A 25,502-nucleotide genomic window follows, 5' to 3' on the forward strand; every position below is an offset into this window, starting at 1 on the left:
CTTATGACTTTAGATTCAAGAAAGAAAAAAATACACTTAAAAAACAATAAAACTCACAGTAGTGTGGACATTTCACATTGGGTCCACTAATAATTTTGTCATGATTATAATTTTGTTTGATCTTGGACCAAATCTTCCCAGCTGATAATATTAATGCCCAAATCCTAAGCCATTAATGAGATTAAAGGTGTCAAAAGGGTCGGCCCTGCCATTCTTCTTCAACCCAAATGAGGCTCGAGCCTGACCCAAACCTTTGTATTGGAGGGTCGGGTTAGGCCGGGTCTAAGCAATATGATCTTAGGCCCTAACAAGGACCAACTCCTCGATCTTCGGGGCTGTGGGCCGGACCCGAACTTGAAAATGGTCTAAGCTGGGCCTCAAAAATCACAAATTATAATCATAAAAAATAATATAATAATATTTTTCAAAATTCAAAAAATACAATTTTAATCAAAACAACAAATATGTTAGTAAAAAAAAACACTAATATCATTAATATAAAATTAAGTTTATGTGTCAAAAGTACTATTTTATACATAAAAAACATAAATTTGAAACAAAAATATAATATTATTTCATTTAAAAAGGGTTGGGTTGCGAACCGAACTTAATTAGGATGCGGGCCGGGCTTGAGGGCATATACCCTAGACCCAACTAATGCCCTTCATGAAGCTCGGTTCGGCTCGATCTTTTTTTCCGAAAAGGGCGAGGCCGACTGATTAGTCCACGGGCGGGTTCGCTCAATTGACAACACTAAATGGAATGATTTATAATATTAATGGTGGTTCTATACTCATAATTTGGGGTGGTATTTTGACATAATTAATATTCTCAAGCGGCGGAAGTTGTAGAGATAGTGGAGACTATCGGATAGAGTCACATGAATACGAACTCGTCATTAATTCTCTCCGGCAAAGGCCTCGGGCCTGTCTGAATTTATCATGTATTTATCATAATTTTAATTATATTATGTTTAATTAAAATTTGAGGCATGAACATTATTTGTGAATAAGCGATAAAGAATAATTACACAATGAATAAATTAAAAAACATAGTCTTATGAGCTCATAATTATTTGAGAGACTTTTATGTGAATGAATAGAAAATGAATTAAAATGATTAGATATAAAAGACATATGTTCAATATACATAATAAATAGAAAATTGTTAAAATTATAAAAATAATAAATAATGAGGAAAATATATATTTAATAAAAATGGAGAATTTGATTAAAAAAAATTAGTAAAAATATTATAGAATGAGAAAAATAAACTATAAATTCCAGTACCAAATTTTAAAACTAAATGAGTAAAATTTGAGTAACAAAAATATACTTTTTTTTTTTGTATAGAAATATAATATGTATATTATTATAGATGATAAAGAATAGCTGCAAAAGACAAACAGTTTCGATGGAGGAAACTCCTCCAACCAAATTAGTTAATTGTTAATGTGAAATTTGTTGTAACTAGCCAAGTTTGTCATTTTTATTGGGGGAATAACCCAAGTTTCATTTTATTAAGCAAATAGATCATATATTCGGCTCAGACCATAATGCCATCACTTCCTTCGCCAATAGGTTAATTTAATTAACGTACTGGAGTGAGTTAGATTAATTAATTAACTTATTGATTGAATATTAGCTTAGGTTCTGATTTTTTTGTGAGTAAAGTTAATTTACTAAATGATTGAATTAGGAATTATGTTAATTAATTGAATGCTTTGAATATCAATTGACTTAAGTTCTTATTTTTGTAAATTTTTTGTGAATTTCAAATCATTCACGAATCAGTTAATTAATTAACCTAACTCACTCCAGTACGTTAATTAAATTAACCTATTCGCGAATTTACAGTGAATTAACAAAATCAGAGATTTTTCTTTCTCTTCTTCTTTTTATGCGGTGAGGATTCGTCAAGGCTTCCGTTGAACCGGTTCGACTCGAGGCGGAGAGTCAGCAGTCTCGGGAGACGAGCGAGCTCGGTCGCCGGAATCTCGCCGGTGAAACGGTTATGCAAGAAATTCAGTCTTTGGACTCGTCGGAGCTTCGAGATCCCGAAGCAGGAGGGCGTGGCGGCGGCAGATATGGTAGAGGAGTCGTCGTCGGAGAGGTTTGGGGCGACGGTGAGAGGGAAATGGTTAGGGTTAAAGAAGGTTGTGCATGATAGGGGTAGTTTATGTAGTCTATTAAAGTATGACTATTTACTTAATAAAATAAAACATGGGCTAATCCCTTGATATTGTTGACCCAACTTGACTATTCTTTAAAATAGCCCTTTAATCATTTTATTCTTAGAAGATAATTAAAAAAAATTAAATTAAAGAGACTCAAACTGATAAAAATAAAAAATAAAAAAAGCGAGGAATGTTTGTCTAATGCTCTTTCAAACTTATAAAAAAAAATGTGGGAATTGACAGAGATAATTTGGCAGAAATTACTACGTCGATTTTTGTAATTGGAAGATTTCTGAATCTAATTTAAAATCTGATACACTGAGTCTACATCTCTTTTTTTTAAAAATGTTGATGTGGGGCCAAATAATGTACACGTGTACCAATGGCACACCATAGTCAACATTCATCACATATGCCCCATTTTCAAGCCAAAAATGACGAACTCTTGGTTGTCCCATTTAATTTAGTTTCCTTATGTATCAAGATTTATATCTGCTTTCTCAATTCGATACAAAGACCATCCAATTTTTCCAAAAGGAAACAAATCGAAGTCGCAACATTAAAACAGTATAATTAAGATCAAGTTGTTTATTTTTCATTTTTTTTTTCTTTTGAGATAACATGGAGGGTTTTTTAGGTTCGATGTGGAGGTCAAAAAGTATGGTTTTAAGGGTGATTGTAGTGTTGTTCATCATGAATTCTGAGTTTTCGAACGCTGAAATGCATTTGGTTGGAGGAACAAAAGCCAGTTGGGCTCCAAATGTCAACTTCTCCGAGTGGTCTTCACATCAGCAATTTTATTTGGGCGACTGGCTCTGTAAGTTTTTGTTTACTATACATGGCCTGCCTTGTCTATTTATTTTGTTTCAATTTTTTTGAAGTTTTTTTGTTTCTTTAATTTTCTCTTATTTTTTGGTTGGTCTAAATACTACACAAACGCACACACATGAACACGAGCGTTTACTCCTTTTTAAGAAGATTTCAAATAATTGAAATTTCTGGGTAGTATTTAGTGGCGGAGCCACCTTAGGTCTACTAGAGTCAAATGCCCCCTCTGAACTTTTAAAAACCGTAATTTTTACCCTAATTTTTTTTAGTATTTTTTTATATGTTCGACTCAAAACTTATATGATTTTTTCAAATTTGTTCATCCTAAATTTATTGTTTTAAATTTCTCTCCTAACTTGAATTTCTGGCTCCGCAACCGGTGGTATTCATGTTTCTTAGAAATTTGTGTTAAGATGATGGATTTCTTGGAAAATATCAAAATGAATGTTTTCTTAATTTTTTTTTAAGCTTCGCTTACTATGAAATTAATGAATTTTTTTTTCCTTTAACTTTCATATTTTTGTTCACACGAAGAGCTTACATGAAGAGCTTACCACTGAGTTTGTCCCTCTTTTATCAATTTTTATTTATTTATCACAATTTAACGGTTAAAGAGGTGAGATGCCAATGTTTGCTGTTTTAAGAAAACATAGTTCTTGGTATGCACTTTTCGGTTAACCATTAATCGATCTAATTTTAAATTAAAAAAGTCCAACGGCTCTTTTTTTCTTCTTTCAAAATCCAATCGCTCAGTGTTTTTTATATTATTTATTTATTTATAAAATTTTTTCAAGACATTCAATTAGAAAAATCTATGAAACTTGATAGTACAAACATCGTACATTTCTTAACCACGGAGGATAAGACCTCAAGATAAGATCCAAGATTATAATCGGATGAAAGCACACCTTGTTAGATAAATCACACTTAAATTTGAACAACTCATGCACTCTTTTGAAAAACCCGCAGAAGTTAGTGGATGAATCAAAACGCTCAAGGACCATCAACCGTGGACAAAAGCATTCGAGTGTCTGCACTGTCAAAATACCAATCGAACACTCGAACCAAAAACTCGAAAGATGACTAAATCATATTTGGGACACAAAAATCACCAAAAAATTGTGGACATAAGAGCAAAGTTTAAACAACCATACTGCAAAAAAAACAAAGTAAAATAAGCAAAACATGAACCGAACATGACAAACTAAGACAACCCAAAAACTCTACCCCAAAAGGAGCACCCACCACACTTTTAAGCTTGTAGACAACACACGACCACATGAAGAGAAATGGAATCCTCACCCACAGAAACATTAAAGCCAAGATCAACGGGAATGATCATCGATCCACACCGTAGGGGGCGGCGCCGAAAAGAGAGATTTGGTGAGGGGTTCCGTCTTTAAATGTGGAGGATGGCTGACATAGCAATTCTTCAAGATGGGCCACTAAGGGACCTCCTCCATGTTTAGTAGACACAAAAAAACCGGATCGTCGGATTTGAAGAAAAGTTTGAGTGATGGCGGCACCGGAATCCTCTTGAGACCATCGAGCTCCATCAACCGAAGATCACCTACAAAATCCACAAACCGAGGACAAGAACATTGTTGAAGCAGTCGAGAGCTTCGTCGTAGGCAAGGCAGAGTGGTGGTGATCCAAACAAGGGGATTATTTTGGGTCGGGAATAAAGCACACCCACCACGGGAGAAGCTTCTCCCTTAGGTTGTCATTTCCATTCCACCGCTACATCAGTCGATTAGAAATTGCTATAAGCTTGCACTGGTGTAGATGCGAACGTAGGAACGAGAAGAACGATAAACGGACAAGCTATAGAACTCGACCGTGCAAGCTTATGAAACTCGACTTCTTTTATTTCATTCAACAATGATGTACGACCATGCAAGCTTATAGCAATTTCCACTCGACTGATGTAGCGGTGGAATGGAAATGACAACCGAACTAGATAAAATAACGTAATCGGGATAGTCGAACTTGGGTTGTTGATTCGGCGCACGAATACCCGATCGAAGAACATTCTTTCGCCTATTGATTCGCGCACGAATGCTAGACTCCGGGCATAAAAAAAAATTATCCTCTCAAGAACTCGAATTTGGAGAAACACAAAGGTTCCAATTTTTCATTTCATTATCAGCTTCCCATTACAATACACGTCTAGCTTTCTTATAGAGAAAACAATGGAGAAGACATTAACTACTTGCCTAAAATATCTATAGCAATTACTAAGAGAGAATCAATAAATTAATGACAAAATAAAAGGAAATAAAAACATGAATAACATGAATCATTGATAAGTCAAATGAATTATTTTTGTGAGATTTGTGGCTATATATATCGTGCTGCATCAACAAAGTTAAATATATCATACATATTAGTGAAACATTAATTATGTGATTTTCTTTCTATTGTGCGTAGCGAACCACGACTTTTGACTCTGGGACAAAAACTGAACTATAATCAGCCTCACTCTAGTGATAGAGATTATTTGACATAATCACCCAAGTGATGATAGTAATGTAACGAGATCTCTGAAATTTAAAATATTAAACTGCGGTCCCTATGATTGTTAACCACTACAACTTTATGCTTGGCCCACCATATTTGTCATAAAATTTAATTTTCCCCTTAAATCATATCCTCACAGTACTAATCTGTGTTTAATTTTCCCTTACATAAAATATAACTCTTTCAGTACTTTTGCCACTGCTGCTCAAATTACTTATTTGTAATGAATATAAAGGTTTGAAAAAATAATTTTAATGTGATTCTCAAACTGTGTCTCATTGTTTTCCATGAAAGATTTTGGGTACAACAAGAACCAGTACAACGTTTTGGAGGTGAACAAGACGAGCTACGAGAACTGTGTCGACAAGGACTTTGTGCGCAACATAACAAAGGGAGGGAGAGACGTGTTTGAGCTCATCGAGGCTAAGACGTATTACTTCCTCAGCGGCGGAGGCTATTGCTTTCAAGGCATGAAAGTTTCAGTTTTTGTCCAAAATGCCCCTCCCAATCCTGCCCCGGCCCCGCATTCTAACGACTCTCCGGCTCCTTTTTTGGCTTCGCGTTTGGTCATCGCTTTTACATTTCTGCTTATGCTCTTTCTATTTGATATAAATTGATTTTGTTGCTAAACAAAATTGAGTTCTTCTAAACTATAGTCTTTTTGGATTTCCATGTGGGTGTTTTATGAAACATTCACTCATCATCATGATCCTAATCAAATGAATGTGGAGATAGAATTTTTGAGCCCTTAATATTTTAATTAAAAGTTAAGAAAAAGGCTTTAGGAGAGCATATATAATACCCAACTTTGATAATGTTATGTACTGAGTGCTATATATTATAGAAGAACAATAACGCGTGTGATCTTGATTGAAACTATAAGGAAAATAAGAGATTTAAAACTTTGGTTTGTGTATGTTTCGTAAAAAAGATTCATATGATCTTAAGCGGTGTCAAGAGTAATTAGTTTTACGATTCCTTTATGATAACGTTCCAGGTTACAGATTATAAAAAATAAAGTCGTTCATGTAATTTAAACGTTATTCCAGGTAAGATGTAAAATTGATGAGAAGATTGTAGCATTAGGTTAAAAATAAGATATATCACTGTAATTTTTTGTGTGACATTAGGTTTGCCCCTATAAAGTCCAAGCGGGCACAGCCTCAAGGCGGACTAATTACTTAAAAAAAAAAAAAAAAAAAAAAAAAAAAAAAAAAACATGGGCTATAGAATATTTGGAAAAAAAAAAAAAAAATAGTCCCATTTTTTCTTTCTAAAGAATGTAGTGGAGAAAAACATCGTCAGCAACTTTGCAGATTCACCCTTTGTTGATTCAACCATCTAATAATCAGAAATACCAAGAAATATAAATGGATTTAAACCTGAATAGAAGTAAAATTAAATTTTTTTTTTTTCAAAATCAGCAAGTATAATTAGGATAAATGTATTAATGAGCTCTACAAATATATGTCAATAAATTCGAAATTTGTTCATATGTATGTCAACAAATTTATGATTTAGTGACATTTAGGTCAATGAATTCTGAATTTGTTGACGTATATCTATAGAGTCCACTAATACATTTGTCTTCGATTTTACTAATATTTATATACAATTCCCAAATATAAATCTATAGAACATGAGAATGTTTGATGGTGGTATTAATCATGAGAATCATGTTGCTTAGAGCAACTTCAATGCATAGAGATGCGTAATTTTAAGTTAGTAATATTTTTTATTTGAGTAGCTAATTTTAAGTTAATATTAAATAAAAACATAACATATGATGTTAGAAGTCATGTTTTGGATGACATATTAGAATTGATATATTACTCCGTAGAAGCAATTTGTCGCTCCTAAATTATCAAGAAGTTGGCTTTTAAAGTAATTTTTTTCGTTTTAAAATGACTTTTAGAAGCGATATCTGAGCCGTTTAGAATCGACTTATATCACTTCTAAGAGTCCAATTTCTCAAAGTGATTATATCGTCTCGAGGTGTCAGAGTTATATGGAAAAGACATCTCATTTTTATGAATCTGAATGTTAAGGAAATAACATGTCTATCACCTTTCTTTATAAATATGGTTTTGTACATGCAATTTTAATTATCAAGCGATATCCTTTAATTAACATCTAAAATTTCGTAAATGAAGTGAATTATTGTTCTTTTGCATAATGTGTGTTGAGATTTTTCAGTGCATGAACATTAAAAAAAAAAAAAAAAAAAAAAAATAGAATTCTAAATATTGTGTCTATTAATTTTAATGAGGATCTCTGGCACACTTTTAAAATAATACTCAAAGTTTGAGTTTTAGTAAACAATTAATCATATAAAATTTAATGTACCTAAAATATCCTTGTCATCAAACTCATTCATGTTTTTTAGCAAATTATCTTGCCAAAATCCTAGACGACTCACTCCTCTCTCACTATCTTCGGTCCCTCTAACGCGACCAACCGCATCTCTCTCTCCTCCCCCGCCACTTTTCTCCTCTCTCGCAATCTCTGTCGGAACTCTCCGATCTAGTCCCGTAGCGCCAAAATTTCCACTCTCTTCCATGGCCGAAACCTCATTCTCACTTAATCTAATTCCGAGATATCTGTCAATAAAGTCTTCGTTGCCACTGATCTTCGACGACGGATCATTGGTGGTCTATGGAATCGACCGATTCTTCAACCTTAGCTTCTCTTATCAATGCAAATTTGAAGCGGTCGGAGCTAGGTCATGGCTTCGGAAGGCGAGCGAGAGTCTGAGGATTCACCGCCGCATCGGTGATTCTTGACGTCCTAATGTTTGTCGGAGGAATCTCGCCGCAAGGGATTGCAGTGTTCGCTCCGTCGGATCAGGCCATGGCGGATCGGATCGGTGATCAGAACGACTCCCCATCGTTGTCGGTGTTCCTACGCCACATGGCGCTGGCGCAGTAGGAGATTGTATTTCTGTACAGTTTGGCGACAATTTATCTGATTAATATCACAGTTAATCTGATTAACTGTGATAAATCTCTTCCAAAAAAATTCAAAAATCGGCGAGTCTCGCGGCTGCGCCGATCCGACAATTCGAAGGTCGCACGTCCAATTCTGCGTATTAACTGTGATAGTTAATCGGATTAACGGTGAAGGTTAATCCAATTAACTATGGCGATTTTCTTCCGAAAACGATCTCGAACATTGGGGAGTCCCGCGACTGCGCCGATCTTGTTATGCGTATTAACTGTGTTAGTTAATCCGATTAGTTGCGAAAGGTAATCGAATCAACTCTGAAGGGTATAGTTGGTATATTGTATTTTTTGTTTGAGTTTGGGTTATTTACTCAATTAATTACATAATTGGACTATTATTTTATAAGAAAATCTTAATATGGGCTAGTTAACTAACCCGCCCTTTATTTATTATTAGGAAAAATGGTACGAAGTAGCCAATTCAAACTATGACTTTTGCAAAATAGCCATAGTTTCATTAGGTAAAGAAAAATAGCCAATTGAGAGTACAAATACCATAATACCCATTATTGTTTAGTATATAAGCTTCAGTTCTAAAATTTCGTCCCTTTCCTTCTTCACTCTTCTGATTCAAAATTCAAACGCTGCCGAGTTCTCGCCGACGATGGTCGACGGCGACGAACTGTCATAGCTTTCAACAGAGCTCCCGGCGCGCAGCTCGAACGAAGGAGAGCGGAGACGATGAAGGCATCTGCGCGGCTCGGAGCCGAGAGAAACGGAGCTCCGAAGACTGAGAGTTGGGTCCGAAGCGGCGGAGAGAGATTGGGAGCAGCGAGGCTTCCGGCGACTGAGGCGGTGATGGGGAAATGAGATGATGATGTTAGGGGCGGAGAGGAGGAGAGCGAAAGTGGAAGCCATGGATGGACTGGATTGGGGTTTTCGATTATCCGAATTTGTGCATTTTACGGTGTTTTGTATTCTACGTTCATGAATTGGATTTCCAGGTTTTCATTAAATTTAATCATGCCTCGATTAATTTTAATCTCACCTTCATAAAGCTTACATTCTGTCTTTATAGTTCGTTGTAATTAAATTTAATCATGCCTTCACTAATTTTAATCCTGTGTAGTTTAATTCAGAATATTTGGAATAGATTGGCAGGATTAATTTTGTTCATATTTTCATGAGTTTAAGGTATGATTAATTTTAATCCAGTCTAGATTAATCTTCCAACATACCAACTGACTAATCCAACTTTCAATGAAATTAATCCAAACACATATCAACATATCCAAACTGATATTAACATACCAAAACACATACTTAAACATACCAAATCATTGTCTAAATATTTCCAGAAACATACTATAGGTTTCATAATAATACCAAAACATACTAAAGGTTCCATAATAATACCAAAATAACCCAAATATTACTCTATCCATTCCTATTACATGTTTCTTCATTTATCAAACATACTAAACTCATTGGTAGCTCGATCTCGTGGTCACTCAGATTTGACAGGATTCCTTTAATCCCATCGAGTTGTGTGTGCGTGTTGATTTTGGCATTGCTATTCCATGCCTCTCGCACAATCACGAAATCGCTCAGGTTAATCTACCCTTCATTAAATTTAATCCTAGGTTATAAAATCGGGGAGAATTAGGGTTCAGAATCGCTTGAGAAGAATTAGGCGCGCCAGTTAGAGGAATTAGCGGGCGGTGCGGCGGAGGCGCGGGGCGGCGAAGGCGGGCCGGAAATGGTGGACCACGTGGCGCAGCTCGTGGGCGTCGATGGAGAACGCCTTCGTGGTCTCCGAGCACCCGAACGTGGCCGACGACGCCGGCAGCCGATCCGCAAAGGGGCGGCGGAGGCACCACGTCAGCAGCTCGTCGCCAATGTAGACGCCGCCTTCCATGGCTGTCGTCGACTGGATTTCTTTGTTCAACCCTTGGTTCCGCCGTACCCGTCCCCGGACTATGAACACCATTATTTATATTGGCTCTCCTTCTCTCATTATCTGCGTTCATTAATTAATTAGGGTTCAAAATCGTTATTGGGCCTAGGGTATAATTGGGCTTTTTAGAAACTTTGGCTATATTTCTCTTAGTTGATAAATTATGGCTATTTTGCAAAAGTTTAAGTTTTATTGGGCTATATAGCAACTGGACGCTTATTATTATTATTATTATATTTGTAATCTATATTTATTTATTGTAACATAATTTAGGGTATGACATGAAGCAAAATAATTATAAAGATCCGTATATAAAATAGGCGTATCAAACAAATACCCATCAATTTCTCCAAATAATAATAAGAAAAAAATAGCCACAATAGTTTGGGTATTAAAGGCATAGTAAGCAAAGTGTGTAGGCACGTGTCTAAAGCACCCATTCCACGCGTGTGTGAGTATTATATACAATTGTGTGTGTATGTATATATATATATATATATATATATATATATATATATATATATATATATTATATAAGCAGGCAAAGCAGCGAGAGAGAGAGAGAGAGAGAGAGGCGTAGTTAATGATGGACCTTGAGAAGCAAAGATTGTTGATGAGCGAGCACAAAGAGAAGCACTTCACCGCCGGAGATGTCGTCAGAGACATCATCATCGGCGTCTCCGACGGCCTCACCGTCCCCTTCGCCCTCGCCGCCGGTCTCTCCGGCGCCAACGCCACATCCTCCATCGTCCTCACCGCCGGCATCGCCGAGGTCGCCGCCGGCGCCATCTCCATGGGCCTCGGCGGGTAATATATATATATATATATATATATATATATATATATATATATATATATATTATACTTATTTAAATTCATTTCTTTTCTTCTTTTTTTGTAATTTTATCACGGAAATATAAGAAGAACGATATTGCATCGAGAATTGGTTCCTTATATTAATTAGCTAATCACGTGAAGTATTGTGCAGATATTTGGCAGCAAAAAGTGAAGCTGACCACTACACGAGAGAGTTGCGCCGCGAACAGGAAGAGATAATAACCGTTCCTGAAACAGGTTTACACTTTTTTTGCTTTTCTCCAAAAATTCTTTTTTTTTAAATAATTAATTTCCAGTATATTTACTTTTTTATATTAAAATTAATAAGATTTAAATTATTTCTGGATAACTACAATATAGTTCTCATATCAAATTATTTATGGGGTGATTTATAGTATTAATGGTGCTAGCTGGTGGTAACTATACTAATAATTTGGAGTTTTACTTCGAAATAATTTAATTTTCAGAGGCGGCGGAAGTGGCGGAGATTCTGGCAGAGTATGGAATAGAGCCACATGAATACGAACCTGTCGTTAATGCTCTCCGGCGAAGGCCTCAGGCCTGGCTGGATTTTATGATGAAGTGAGTTTTGTAATTTACTGAACTTTTCTAAAGTCACTTTATGAAGAAAAAGTTATTGAAATAAAGTAAAATCAACTTAAAAAGGGTGTAGAAAAACCAGTGATATAGGAATAACAAAATATAATTTGTGACTTATATTATATAAAAAAAAAAATATAGGTATTTAGATATTTCTACAAGAAAGTTTATTTTTTATGCGAGTTTGGTATATTAATTTTATTTTTTTAGAATAAGTTTGGTATATTCATCATACATCATAAAGACCCTTTTGCTCTGTGGAAGTATTTGCTTTCTCATAAGATTCTAGTAGGACCAGTTTGAGACTTTGAGTGAAAGAATAATATGCCAATTATTGACAAGGACGAATAAGAGATAAGTAAAAGCCAATTCCACATTGTCAATAAATGGTCACTCATGCCTCTCATGCCACGCTGAATGCGAAAGGACTTGGGCTTTTTGCTTTATGATATTTTAAAAGAGCACTTTAGCATTTGTTAATATACTAAAAAAAATATATAATTGAAATTGTCAATTGAGAAGGCACGTAATGGCTGTTCTTTCAAGTAACATCTTACAGCTCAAAATGTGTAGTGATGTATATTCCCTGTCGATGACTGGTAGCATGTAGCCTTTCGAAAAACAATTTAAAAAAAAAAAAAAAACTAGTAGACACCCTACTGCTAAATGTGCACTGCAGTAGTGGTATGTAATATCATGTATAGTCTGTTGATAAACAGTTATTGGTACGGAAATCGAAGACGTAGCGAATCCTTTTCGAATATGAACGGTTTATATTTGTTTGTTTCTCATCTTTCATTTTTCATGCTCACGAGAAACACTTGATGGTGTATTAGCTTTTCAGTAAAATTGTCATCATAATGCTGCCACTTGCTTTGTATAAGTATAACTATATATGATTTCCTAGAAATCTTTTTTTTTTAATATAATTTTAGTCATCAAAACCAATTGAAACCATTTTTAAATTCCAAGGGAATAAGTTATGATTTTTTTTTTTAAATGTGAAAATATGAATGAATAGGTTTGAGCTAGGGTTGGAGAAGCCGAATCCGCGGAGGGCACTTCACAGCGCGTTGACGATAGCGATTGCGTACGTTTTGGGGGGTTTGGTGCCTCTGATTCCGTACATGTTCATCCCCAAGGCTTCGGAGGCGGTGATTGCTTCGGTGGCTGTGACTTTAGCGGCGCTTCTCGTCTTTGGCTTCGCAAAAGGCTACTTCACCGGAAACCGCCCTTTCTTGAGCGCCTTGCAAACCGCCCTCATCGGAGCAGTCGCCTCCGCCGCCGCTTACGGCATGGCCAAGGCTATCCAACACTGATTTCTATCTACCAACCATATTAATTTCCTTTTTTTCATTCTACTCTTTTTCAAGTATCGTCTTCGTTGGGCTTTAACAATAACAAAGACAAGTTTTCAGTTACATGCTCTCTCTTTTTATTATTATTATATGAATGCAATATTTTAGCTCTGAGTTATGAACTTATGAGTCAAATGTTGAAATGAATGGTTAATTTCAAATTTTAAGTTGAAAGATGGATGAATACGCTTTTTGAGTTCAAGCAAAATGCAGTAATGTCTTTTTTTTTTTTTTTTTTTTTTTGAGAAGGGTCACTATAGGCCAAGAACATATATTAGCAGTGCAAAGCGCAGGTGGCACTATCGGCCAAGATTACATACTTAAACCCATGACCTCTCCGTCGAGGTGAGTGTGGGATTACCGCTAGACCAAACTAGCTACCACAAATGCAGTAATGTCTTAAATAAATAAATTTGTAATGTTTAAGACATATTTTTTTTATATAAATTTAGTTATAATAAAATTGGTTTATATATTAAAATTATAATAAATATATATAAATTTATTTTATAGAGATACATGCATTAATTTGCATATAAAAGGCTCTATTCATAGGTACTCAATAGCCGAGTTTTAGTATCATATAAAAAGAAAAATTACATAACTAGCCTAAGATGTGCATCACTTTAATATTTCACTTATATTTTTAAAAAATTTCGCTAGTAGCCGTTTCTTTTTTTTTCGGACAAAAATACACTTGTGTTCCAAATCTAATCAACAGTTATTGAAATCTTGTTAATAGTTTTTGAAATTTTGTTAATAACTATTGAAATTTGATCAACCTTTATTAAAACATGATTAACAATTATTGAGAGTAAAATGAACACTTCATAAATAAAACAGCTATTTATGAAAAATAAAGATTCAGCGACTAATATTAAATTTTTTTTTTTTTATGAAAAACGACTATGAAAGGCTTCACTATTAAAAAAGGGAGCCAATATCATAGTAAATACACACACAAAAGACGCAACATGACCCTCCAAGGCCTTGGTCACAATTCCCTCTCAACTCTTCCAAACGGAGAGCTTTTTTTCTAAAAGATTTTTAGTTTTCATCCAAGAAAAAAAGAACCCATTTAACCTGCATGATACATCCGCTCAGGCTCAGCCAAGAGCTGATCTGTTGTGACTTGGTTTCTTCGTCCTTGCTGAATCAAAAACGACACCCACATGACAGTCTCTTCATGCACGACACGCTCATTCATGTGGATTTAGTTTCCAAAAGGACCTATTTTAACATCCAAAGCTATAATCACTTACAAGCACAAAAAGGAAAAAAAAAAAAAAAAAACCAGAGAAAGAAAAGTCTAGATTTTGACTGCAAAAAGATGAAGAGTTCGATGAGGCCAAAACAAATTGTGGTGTTGGTGTTGATCACTGTGATGATTCTCAAGCCTTCAAGCATAGAGTGTAGAGACCCGGTTCTCCACAGGGTCGGAGGAGGACAGAGCACTTGGAACCCCAACACAAACTTCTCCGACTGGTCGAGCCACGAAAATTTCTTCGTCGGTGATTGGCTTTGTGAGTCCACCTTTTCTTTTCTCTTTTTTTTTTCTTCTTCCAGAGAGTTCAACACGAGTGTAACAATATATGCATTCTGGAAATCATTACATGTCACAAAAGATAGTTAACTAATCTAGTCACTTACATGACCCTTTGGACATTGTAGAAAACCAAAAAGTTGTTCGCATAATATTTATTTTTTCAGATTTTGGATTCGACAAGCGGATTTACAACGTTTTGGAGGTTAACATGACGAGCTACGAGAACTGTGACGACACGACCTACATAACAAACGTGACGAGGGGCGGGAGGGACGTGTTCAATCTTTCGGAGGCCAAGACTTATTATTTCCTCTGCGGTCGAGGCTTTTGCTTTCAGGGAATGAGGCTTCAAGTTTCCGTCATCGAAATCCCTCCATCGCCGCCGCCTCACAGTGATCTCAAGCTCAGTCATGCTCTCCCTTTTCTACTGTTATCCCATCCTTTCTATGCACAGATCCTGCTTGCAACTTCTCTACTGTTACTCCTTGCTTAGTCCATAAAATTAGTGAGCTTGATAATTTTAAGGTAGATATACATAGCACTTTTTATTTATACATATATATATATATATATATATATATATATAACTCCACAGTGGTACTCGTTGTCGGGCATGGATATTTCCAGTATTTTATAATCTAGTAATTAATCCAGTCATTTATGAATATTGCCAAATTCCAAGGTGAAATAGTTGGTCGTTAATTGATGCCGCATTTGAGACTGCTCCTATAAATATACCTTTTTTGAAAGAAAAAAAAAACCGCAAGTTCCGAAGTAAATACCCTCCTAATGATCGCATTCTAATTTGGCAATCGTTTGATTCTGAGATTGTACAAGAGGGACATAGTTCACAATCAAAGTCACAGAAGCATAAATTTTTTTAGTAGGCATAAGCTTCTCTCTCATTTAGAGATCGAAGACAAACTCGCACTCAAAATCGGCAGCAATTCAGAGCCCAAGGCTAATATATTTTACGGGAAAAAGAAAGCAAGAAAACATAAAACCGAGACAATACCAGTAAATGCCGAGAAAATAGGTTCATATATATGCGCGTCAACAAAAAGGATACCATGTCAACGGAAAACACCTAATACTTACTTACCACACCTCAACTAAACATCACCGGAATATCTTATGGCCTTGAAACTTAAAAACACCAAAAGGGCTTTTGCCTTTCCAAGGTTCAAAAAAGCGGGACGGCCATACCAAAACACCTTAGTTGTTTTATTTACATCAGGAAAGTAAAAGAGTCTTGTCTCAGCAGAAGAACATGGAGTTGCTGACATTGTCATGCAGCTTGGGGAGCTGAGGGACTGCGGTGGCTCCACCGGACGACCCTCCTTGGCTCGACACTGTCTCCGAGCTGTCTTCGAACTTCATGAACTGCCCTACCTGAGAGGCCGCCAAGTGGGCATAGCACACCGGGGCAACTGCAAAATAATATCACAAGGTTTATTCGGAGCTGCTGTTACTATTAATCAGAGCTGTTACTATTTATTCTACACAACTTACCAACAGATATCGCTGTAGTGCTGCGCTGGTAACTGCACACAACAAGGAATTTCGTCAACAAATGTAACCATGAAGGTTAAAAGCTTATGCGGTGGAAGTAGTATTGTTCACTTACACATATGACAGAGAGTGCACCAACTCCTGCAGATCATCAGCCGAAAAGCCGACTTGGTCCAGCAGGACATGGTAGTGAGTCGGCCTCGTCGTTCCCTTTGATGCAAAAAAAAAAAAAAAAGATCAAGTTAATTCTCGTAAATAAAAAAACAAGCAGTTTTTGTTGTAAGAAGATACTTACTATCATGCCAGCATGCGCACAGAGATAAAAGTCATTGCTTCTGGGATGGCAAATTTTGTTGTCGATAATGGTGCCTGGAAACAAGAGAAAGAAAAAAAAAATCAAACTCATATGGATATTGTGAACTAAAGAAGAATAGAAAACAGGTTGCAACGCGCACCAGGAGGAACATTGTCCGGGCTCGATCCTTGAAAGAACTTTGTGTGGTGATTTTTCTGTGCAACAATAACCACAAACTTGGGTTCCCAAGTTTCATCCAGAAACTTACAAGCCTGCAAGAAATTGGAGGTTGATACAACTACTACTAAATAACTTTCATAACAGACGAAGCAAAAGTGAAAACTCTCAAAAGACCTTCATAATCTGATCCAGCTCTATGTTCAGCACTTGATTGAACTGGGACTCACTCACTCCGTCCCTAAAATTGGATAACAGAACGGTCAGTCAGCAATGTATAGATTGAAAAAGCCTTTGAGCTCAGAAAAGACTAGGCATAAGATACAAGTTCCTATTTGTAGAAAACAAATAATCGAGTAAATAACATGGCAATGTTTGGTGAAATGATCAAAGATATTACCTGAAAATGATTATCTGATCGGGCTTTCGCTTTCCTGAACTGACATAAAACTCAACCAGGAGCTCCCTGAGAATAGGTATCAGCCACATTAGTAAACCCAACAGCAATGACACAACAACGAAATAATGGAATAATAAAACAATGTTTTAAAGCCAAAGCATCTTTTCTAAACATACTTTATGATTCCCTCATCTTCCTTGTCAGACACAGGCTTAAACAAGTTGTCGATCATTTCAACCTTCCGCGATTGAGTTCGAACCGCCGCTCTGTAGCGGGAAATCACCGGCCACCCCCTGGAGCTAACCACCTATTAACACATGGACACATTCCGTTAACCGCTGAAAACATGAACACAAAATGATGTCACCACTTGGGCACAAGTATTCAATACCGCAGCAATTGATGGTATGTCAGACTGTCCGGGGGAGCCATGTGATACATCCATTCCCAAAATCAATGTGGGAACTTTTGAGATCATGGGTATCATTTTGGAACACTCAACGGAAAGCATAGAATTCAGGCCACCAAGCTGTTACAGGTAGAGAGCACAGATTCAGCAATGTAATTAAAGAAAAAGCATAAGAGGGAAATTAAGGTATTCTTACTTTGGCATTGATCTTAAGAAGAACATTTGTCAAGTACTGATCATTGACCCTTGTGGGAGCAATGCATTGCGTCACAACGCCAAGCTCAGCCAGATTTTTGCGCTTCCACGGACCTGCAACATCAATGAGCGATTGTTAATTCAATAATCAATTTCGATTATACGGAAGAGAGAGATACAACAGAGCTTGACCGTAGAGCGCGCAGTTCTTTCTCTCGGGAAGAATACAAAGTAGAAATTCTGGTTTGGCAGGAAGCTTTTCCAGGATCTCCTCAAACATCTTTTCAACCCTCACCAGAGGAGGGGCCCGCCTCATCTGGGGTCCCTCAGCAAACACATGTGGGAACGGGGCTTTCATCATCTGTCAAAGAAAAAAGGCCGTACAGTTAGTCTAGTCTCATCTCATCTCATCTACAAAGGGAAACAAACAAACTATAATTAAGAAAGAAAAAAAAAAAACAAAAACAAAACCCACAATTCCTTTCTGCTCCCCGCATCTTAGAAGTCCTTGAATAAGGCCGTCCACATCACAGCGAGCATTAAAGTTGACCACAGCCCACTTCTCAACCTTGATTGGCTCTATAAGTCTCTGCAGGTAAGACAAGCAACCTTCACAAGTTACTTTCTGTTTCAAATTAGTACAAGCACCGCTGAGGGTTTACCTTGTTGTTGAAATTCCACTTTCCATTTCTGGGGAAAAAGTCCTCCCCGCCGCCCGCTTTCAGCTGATAATAGCACAGATACATCAGATAAACTCCACCATAAAACAAATAAAGCATCAACTGCCTAGATAACACTTCAAAAGTCAATCATAGATACCTTAGGAGTTTGCAGAACTCGGCCATCAATCTGCGTGAAGTTATTGTTGATTTGAACACCACATGACTTCAGCATTGGTTCGTCATCATAGTTGTTGCGCTTCAAGGCCTGCATCAAGATTGAAAGAACACTATTGAAACACACAGGCAAAGAGAAATGAAAAAGGAAAACAAACGAGGAGAAATGAAACCCACTTTGGACAGAACTGTCATGCGCTCCTGTGGCTTCTGCCTGGATTTCTCCACCAGAGAAGCTCTTTGAAAAGAAGTCAGTGATTTCGTATAGCGCTGCAATGAAACCAGACTGCACATCTGTACACACACACACAAAAAAAAACCTCAATTACAAGAAATCATCAGGATGCAAAGTCGACTTAGTAACAACAAATCAAGTCAAATCACCTCTATAGGAATGTAGGTTGGCCTTTTTGGCTTCCCAACATTGATGCAAGGACAATTGTCAGAATATTGCAGACTTGTATCTCGGACATTTCTATAATAATCAGTTACTGTCACTTCCTTAGGTTCAGCATCGCTGTCTCCGTTTTTCTGCTTCAGCAAAAAACTGATAACAAGCATACATAAGAGTTGGCCAAATAAATTAGAAGAAAAAAAATTAAACAAACACAATAAGAGGGAAACTAAAAGAAGTTTTCTGATTGAAGAAAAACTAAAAGAAAATACGTTTGTTGGTTGCAGGGTAAGTCACTCAGCCCTGTTATCTTGTACTCCATATTGGAAGGGCTAACTCTAACCCTCAGGTTCTTGAGAGATCTCTTGGCCTGTTAAAAGAGGCGTGTCAAGAGAAATCTAATTAACTCAGCCGTAGGAGTACATACAAACTCCGATTACCTTTGCCCAGTCGATGTTGTAGGGATCTTGCACCCCTTGGTTAGCGATCAAGAAGTCGACCACAGGTCCAGGTTGGACAATCATCGTTGTGGATACATCTGAAGGACAAAAATTATACACAAACTAAATTTTAGCAATTTACCAAAACTAATTGAATGAATCAAAGTAAATATCGTTACCAATGTTCAGAGACAACCCTTCTTGGGCCACTCTAAAGCTCGAGTGGAATCCTCTGCAGCCTAACACGCCGCCTCCAACATCCGCAAATTGACTCGGGTCATCGTGAAAAAAGGACTGGCGAACAAGTAGGCATCCCCTGAAAAAAAAACCTCATCAGTAGGAAAGCTAGTCAATCAGAAACCATATAAACCGGGATTGAGAAAGATTTCAAAGCCACTCACTGCCTCGACGCATGCTGTCTCAGTATTATATCAAACACTCTCAGGGCTTCCTGAGAGTTCTCAGATTCTTGGCCACGTAGAGCACTGGAAATGGCCTGCATTGGTATTTTAGCCGCATAGCTAATCTCCACTTTGAACGACTTCGACCTAAACGGCCGACGCATTCTCTTTTTGTCATTTTCATTGGGACTCCCTTGAGCCTCGGGGCTACAGTTTCCATTGGTCCTGAACCAACCAACAAAAAAAAATCACTAGAGTTCAGGTAAAGTAAAAGAAAACATATCAACTAAATAGGACACAGGATCCTATCCCACAAACCTTTCTTTCTTGAAGTCCTCGAGGACAACATCAAACTCCATTTTGTTCCTCGGAAGAGCACCTATTGTAAACAAGCTTTTCTCTCCATCATAGGCAAAATCCTTGTTCGCCAAATCACTTCGATACGTTTGGTGGACCTTATCAAGAATCTTCCGTCCGATACCCTTGGCCTCAGCTGGCCGGCCATCCTCATAGAAGATCGAAACCTAAATTCCCCACACAAGTTCAAAACACAGAAAATGTAAGTATACCCAAAAAGGGATAATACATTAATCATTACTATCGAGAAGAAAAAAAATGTTATAGCAGGCAATCATACACAGTAGTGGTAGAAATGGCCATCCACATTGGCGACCCTGACTTTGAAATGGTTAGTAAGCAGAGGTATCTTCTGTCCTTTGGTACCAAGGCTTCGGCGAGCCATTGGAAGCCGGACGACCTTTTTCTCAGCAATGATTCCACCGTCTGCCTTTATCGGGACAATGTTATCAGGCACTGGCGGCGGTGGAGGCAGAGCCTCAGCTCCATTCCCTTCAGGCTCTGTTGAACCCATTTCCTATACACACCAGCAAATATATTGATTTTATAAAGATGCATGAAAATATTTTAATCGGCGTTATAACATCATATAAGTCCAAGTCTCTTTCAGACTTGGCTACTAACAATAACAAATCAGTAGACCTAACATTTCAAGCCAGAGAAATTATACCAAAATGCTGGATATATCGCAGAAACAGAAATTCCACAGAAAAACACCATTTCAACTTACATGCAAAGCTCATACTCTCAGTTTACCAACAGATAAATCAACAGATCAAACATGCAAGACACAGAATAATGTACATCGTATTAAAATGATCATTAAAAAATAGAAAAATAACGCATGCAATAAAATAGAAGAAAAGAAATTACCAAGTAATAGTTCTAAAAGAAGCCCTTTTCTTGAAACCTGCAATCACAAGAACACAAACATTAGATCACTAAGGAAATAACACAAACATTAGAAGAGAAAAAGAAAGAAAATACATGAAAAGAAAGAGAAACGTACACCACATCGCTTATTAAAATACAGAAATTTAATATATAATAAAAACTTTGAAGCCAAAGAACGCTAAAGACCCTAAACCCAAGAAACTGGGTTAAACAAGAAACCAAAAAATAAAATAAGAACATGTAAAAAAGAATGAACAAACCCAAACCTCAAACGACCGAACAATATATAATATAAAAAATAGAGACATAAGTCAAAAGAGAATACCCGACGAAGAATTAAGATATTTTTCATGCGTCGGAAAAGGCAAACACGAAGACAAAAATATAAAAATATAATATGAAAATCGCTTCAGAACGCATAATCGGAGAAAGAAATCAAAGGCATTGCTATGTTTGACCCTCAAAACAACCACAAAAAAGCACCATCGTATTCGCGTACCTTAAATCGAAAGAACCCTAAAAAAACCCTAAAAGCAGAGCCAAAGCGAATTTTTTTCTCTGTCGCTCAAGTTTCTCACTCCAAAAGTACGAAATGTTGCCGATTTTATGAGTTTTGTAGAGTGCGAGAGGGAGAGAGAGAGAGAGAGAGTGTGTATGTGTGTCCAGTGTAACGTGCCTGCTACCGCGAACACTTGAGCAGCTCTCTATTTCGCCACGTAACGGTTCTTGAACCAACGGCTGTGATTAAATCAAGCGAATCACGAAGAAACAGAGGCAGAGCATTTATAGCCTTGTATCAATGAAATCACGACCTTCCGTTTGTGTTACTTCTTTCATTTGACTAGTACGATCACGCCGTCACGGTTACCGAAGCGCACGTCCACGTCTGTTTCCTTCGAAAAAGTGGGAGATTATGTCACTCCTCTTTAGTTGAGCTTGAACCGTGTCATTTCACTAGTCTGACGATTTTAACCCTGGAATTTCAGTGTATAACGTCGGACCAGAATCGTAGAATAAAAAGGGTGTTTCTGTCAATCGAAGCTTTTGGAGCATCTTGGCTTGTTTTCTTTATCTAAAACATTTATTATTTTTTTAATAAATAAAATGTTATTTTATTTATTTGGTCATCTATTGAAATCGCCTGTCTAAAAAGAGAACAAATCGCTTCGTATTCGCAGTTACGCTGTTACGCATCCAAATAAAAAAGGAAAGAGTGATTTCAAAAGACATGGAAAAAAATAAAGGAATTACTGAGATGACATATACCATGCGTGTCACAGGTTTGATGTTAGATTTATATTTTTGCTTTCCTTTAAAACATTAGAAAAATAACGTATTTTACTTTTGCAAATTAGTTATTTATTTGATATTCTATTGAAATTTCTTAGTGTACAAATGATAAAACGAATGACCGTCTAGTTAGTAGTAGTACACATCCTAATTAAAAGGAAATAATAATACAAAAAAAACATTAATACAGAAATTATTCCCAAGATGGAACCCATCACCGTTTTTTTTTTATAAAAAAGATCCCATCGCCGTTTTTTTTCTTTTTTTTTTTAAGATCCCATCACCGCTTTTACTTCTAGTTTTTTTTTTTTTTTCCTTTTTACGGAAATGTTTACTTCTAGATTTCTAACGTGGCTTCCTTTTTATAGGGAAGATTTTATACGGCAACAGAACTCCGAAAATAAATAAAATAAAATAAAGATGGCAAGTAGAAGTGTATAATAGATAATATTTAATGACATTAAATACCTACTTAAAAAAGTAACTGTTATTTCTATCGGTAAAGCTTTATAACAAGGGTGCGATTTTCTCACGATTCTCAATCAAAGCATTAAACACTATTTTTTATTTAAAAATTATCCACGTGTCATGTATGACTCGTTTAAAGTCGTTAGTCGTGTTAAATAGCACAACTCTATTTCTATAGAAAATAAGCTCTTTAGTTCAACAAAGAGATGTCTTATTTGTTTTGCACTCGTGGACATTGGATGGATGGGGAAATACTATTTTTTATAAGAGATTTGTAACTAATTAGGCCACTTTAAACATGTGATTTTGGATCTAGCTTATGTTTGACACGACTAACTAGCCATACACTCTATTTTTATAAGAGATTTGTAACTAACTAAACCACTTTAAACATGTGATTTTGGATCTAGCTCCGAGACTAGCATTCCCTCCGAAATTCAAGACCCATCACGAACCACATAGCCTTTGTCTCTTGGAATCTATATATCTAAGCGCATATCCACTGACGACCCCGGCCCAATCTGCCATCAAGATCCTTCCATGATCACCTAAAGTGCCCAAATGATTTTCTTCAAATGCTTGAGGCTTTGTAGGACCATCTTGAGGAGAGAACACAAGATTCCGAAAAATAGCTCCCTCTGAGGACCCTAGAGGTAAGAGAGTCCAGAAAGCGTAGAACCTGCTACGCAGTTTTAGTAAGGAGCGGTTTGTTGAACCATTCCAAGTTTCGGAATCCTAGGCCCTCGCCAGCCTTATGCGCACAAAGCTTCTCCCAAGTACCCCAATGAGTCTTCCGCTTCTCCTCGGAACTCTTCCACCAAAAGTTTGCCGCCAAACTATATAGTTCACAAATGAGGCTCTTCAGAAACTTGAAACAACACATCACATAGCTAGGCATTACTTGTAGCACGACTTTGATGATAAGCTCTTTTTCCGCCGCGGAGAAGAAAGAACCCTTCTAATTTCTAATCTTGGTCCAAACCTGGTCGCAGATGTATTTTAAGACCTCTCTCTTATGTTTCCCCCACGACCATTGGAAGCCCAAGATACCTCTTGTGCCCTTCGAAAAATCGGACCCCAAGAAGACTAGCAAGATCCTCCTCCATCTCTTTCTCGATACTTTTTCCAAAACAAACATCGGACTTCTCAAAATTGACCATTTGTCTAGACGCCCTCGCATAAATCTCGAGACTCATTTTCACAACCCGAAACCCTTCCGATGTGGCCTTGAAGAAGATGAGACTATCGTCTGCAAAAACAAGTGGGAGACAAAGATCCCGCGGTTCCAAAATCTCAGTTCTTGTATCTTTCCCCAGTTCTGCACGCTTCAGAAGATCGTCTAGAGGCCTTCCGATCATAAGATGAAGATGAAAGGAGATAGAAGGTCATATTGTCTAAGGCTTTTTTGCGGAGTGAGACTTCCGAACAAGCACCGTTGATGTTGAAGGAGAACCTCATCGAGCGAACACACTTCATAATCAAGGCGACCCCACTTTCCATCGCAGCCAAGGCGTAGCATGACTGCCTCTAGATAGTCCCATTCAACCCGAACGTATGCTTTCGACATATCTAACTTTAAAGCTTCACACTTCCCACTTATGAACCTCCTGAGTCTTATAGTGTGCGTCCCTTTAAATCCCACAATGACATTATCAAAAATTTGGCAGCCTTCTACAAACTCACTTTGATTCTCCAAAATCGAGGCCGCCATAGTGTTTCGTACACTTGGAGACGATCTTGTACATGACGGTGCATAAGCTAATCAGCCAAAAGACTCAAACCTTCTTCGGATCCTTGATCTTTGGAATCAAGGTAATCACAGTGTCATTGTGTTTCCCAGAGTCTCGTTCATTGTTAAGATGTCCAAATGAGAAGGCCATCCTTTTCCCGATGCCATTAGAGATCTAATGTCGAAGACTGCCGCTCAGACATCTTCTTTGGAAAACTTTTCGGTCAATATCTCCTTCGTTTCTCTAATAAAATTCGGCCTTACACTAGTACAAAAAACAGCATTGGGTGCGACTTTTTTCGCACCTGAAAGTCAATTTTCGCACCCAATGATACCTTTAGGTGCGACTTTTTCGCACCCGAAAGTTCGCACCTAAAGGTCATGGGTGCGAAAAGTCGCACCCGAAGGTCATGACTTTTAGGTGCGACTTTTAGGTGCGGTTTTTCGCACCTATATTCGCACCCATAAGTCAGAAAAGATGTGCGAAAAAGTCCGCGGAAAGGCCATTGGGTGCGACTATTCGCACCCAAAGGCCTACCCGCCAAACCTTTGGGTGCGACCAGTCGCACCCGTTGGCCTACCCGCCAAATTTTTGGGTGCGACCAGTCGCACCCGTTGGCCTACCCGCCAAATTTATGGGTGCGACCAGTCGCACCCGTTGGCTTACCCGCCAAATTTTTGGGTGCGACTGGCGCCTACATTAGTTTTTTTTTAAATTTTGTTTTATTTATTATGCTTATGAATTCTATAATTGTAATCAAATAATATGTACTAAATAGTTTATTAATTAGAAAATTCATTAATTAATATTCATAATAATAATAAAAACTAACCATTAGTTGTTCGATTACAATAATTATTATAATGTACGACAAATAATTAAAAAAAAATGTTCATTCTTTTCCCTTTCCTTTTCCTCGGTTTGTAAACCACTCCTTGAA

At 37.2% G+C, this 25,502-nt stretch overlaps 3 protein-coding genes and 2 pseudogenes across 3 annotated transcripts; 4 read left to right on the forward strand and 1 right to left on the reverse strand.

Moving 5' to 3' along the window:
* Positions 1–2,013: 2,013 nt before the first annotated feature.
* On the forward strand, positions 2,014–6,141 carry LOC149380981 (early nodulin-like protein 20 pseudogene; annotated as a pseudogene).
* Positions 6,142–8,111: 1,970 nt separating this feature from the next.
* Positions 8,112–8,452, forward strand: LOC149380982 (uncharacterized; annotated as a pseudogene).
* Positions 8,453–10,977: 2,525 nt separating this feature from the next.
* LOC149380983 (vacuolar iron transporter 1-like) lies at positions 10,978–13,402 on the forward strand. Its single transcript, XM_089600893.1, has 4 exons — positions 10,978–11,230; positions 11,412–11,497; positions 11,728–11,842; positions 12,882–13,402. Exons 1-4 carry the CDS (start codon positions 11,007–11,009, stop codon positions 13,177–13,179), a joined length of 723 nt encoding a protein of 240 aa, XP_089457019.1. The 5' UTR covers positions 10,978–11,006; the 3' UTR covers positions 13,180–13,402.
* Positions 13,403–14,548: 1,146 nt separating this feature from the next.
* Positions 14,549–15,257, forward strand: ENODL20 (early nodulin-like protein 20). Its single transcript, XM_089601260.1, has 2 exons — positions 14,549–14,741; positions 14,929–15,257. Exons 1-2 carry the CDS (start codon positions 14,549–14,551, stop codon positions 15,255–15,257), a joined length of 522 nt encoding a protein of 173 aa, XP_089457386.1.
* Positions 15,258–15,776: 519 nt separating this feature from the next.
* Positions 15,777–21,744, reverse strand: LOC149380985 (protein argonaute 4-like). The gene is made up of 24 exons (XM_089630159.1): positions 21,574–21,744; positions 21,054–21,090; positions 20,461–20,697; positions 20,142–20,347; positions 19,824–20,048; positions 19,602–19,738; positions 19,423–19,520; positions 19,255–19,352; positions 18,973–19,135; positions 18,766–18,882; positions 18,572–18,679; positions 18,415–18,477; positions 18,228–18,341; positions 17,945–18,113; positions 17,754–17,866; positions 17,540–17,677; positions 17,325–17,455; positions 17,149–17,214; positions 16,926–16,989; positions 16,732–16,843; positions 16,572–16,645; positions 16,392–16,486; positions 16,277–16,308; positions 15,777–16,194 (listed from the first exon to the last, which is right to left on the reverse strand). The coding sequence occupies exons 3-24, from the start codon at positions 20,692–20,694 to the stop codon at positions 16,022–16,024; spliced, it is 2,730 nt and encodes a 909-aa protein (XP_089486285.1). The 5' UTR covers positions 20,695–20,697; positions 21,054–21,090; positions 21,574–21,744; the 3' UTR covers positions 15,777–16,021.
* Between the last annotated feature and the right edge of the window lie 3,758 nt (positions 21,745–25,502).

This window comes from Urtica dioica, chromosome 11, assembly GCF_054948205.1.
Source record: "Urtica dioica subsp. dioica isolate 48M chromosome 11, U.dioica_male_clone48M_v1_H2, whole genome shotgun sequence".
Lineage (NCBI taxonomy): Eukaryota > Viridiplantae > Streptophyta > Magnoliopsida > Rosales > Urticaceae > Urtica > Urtica dioica.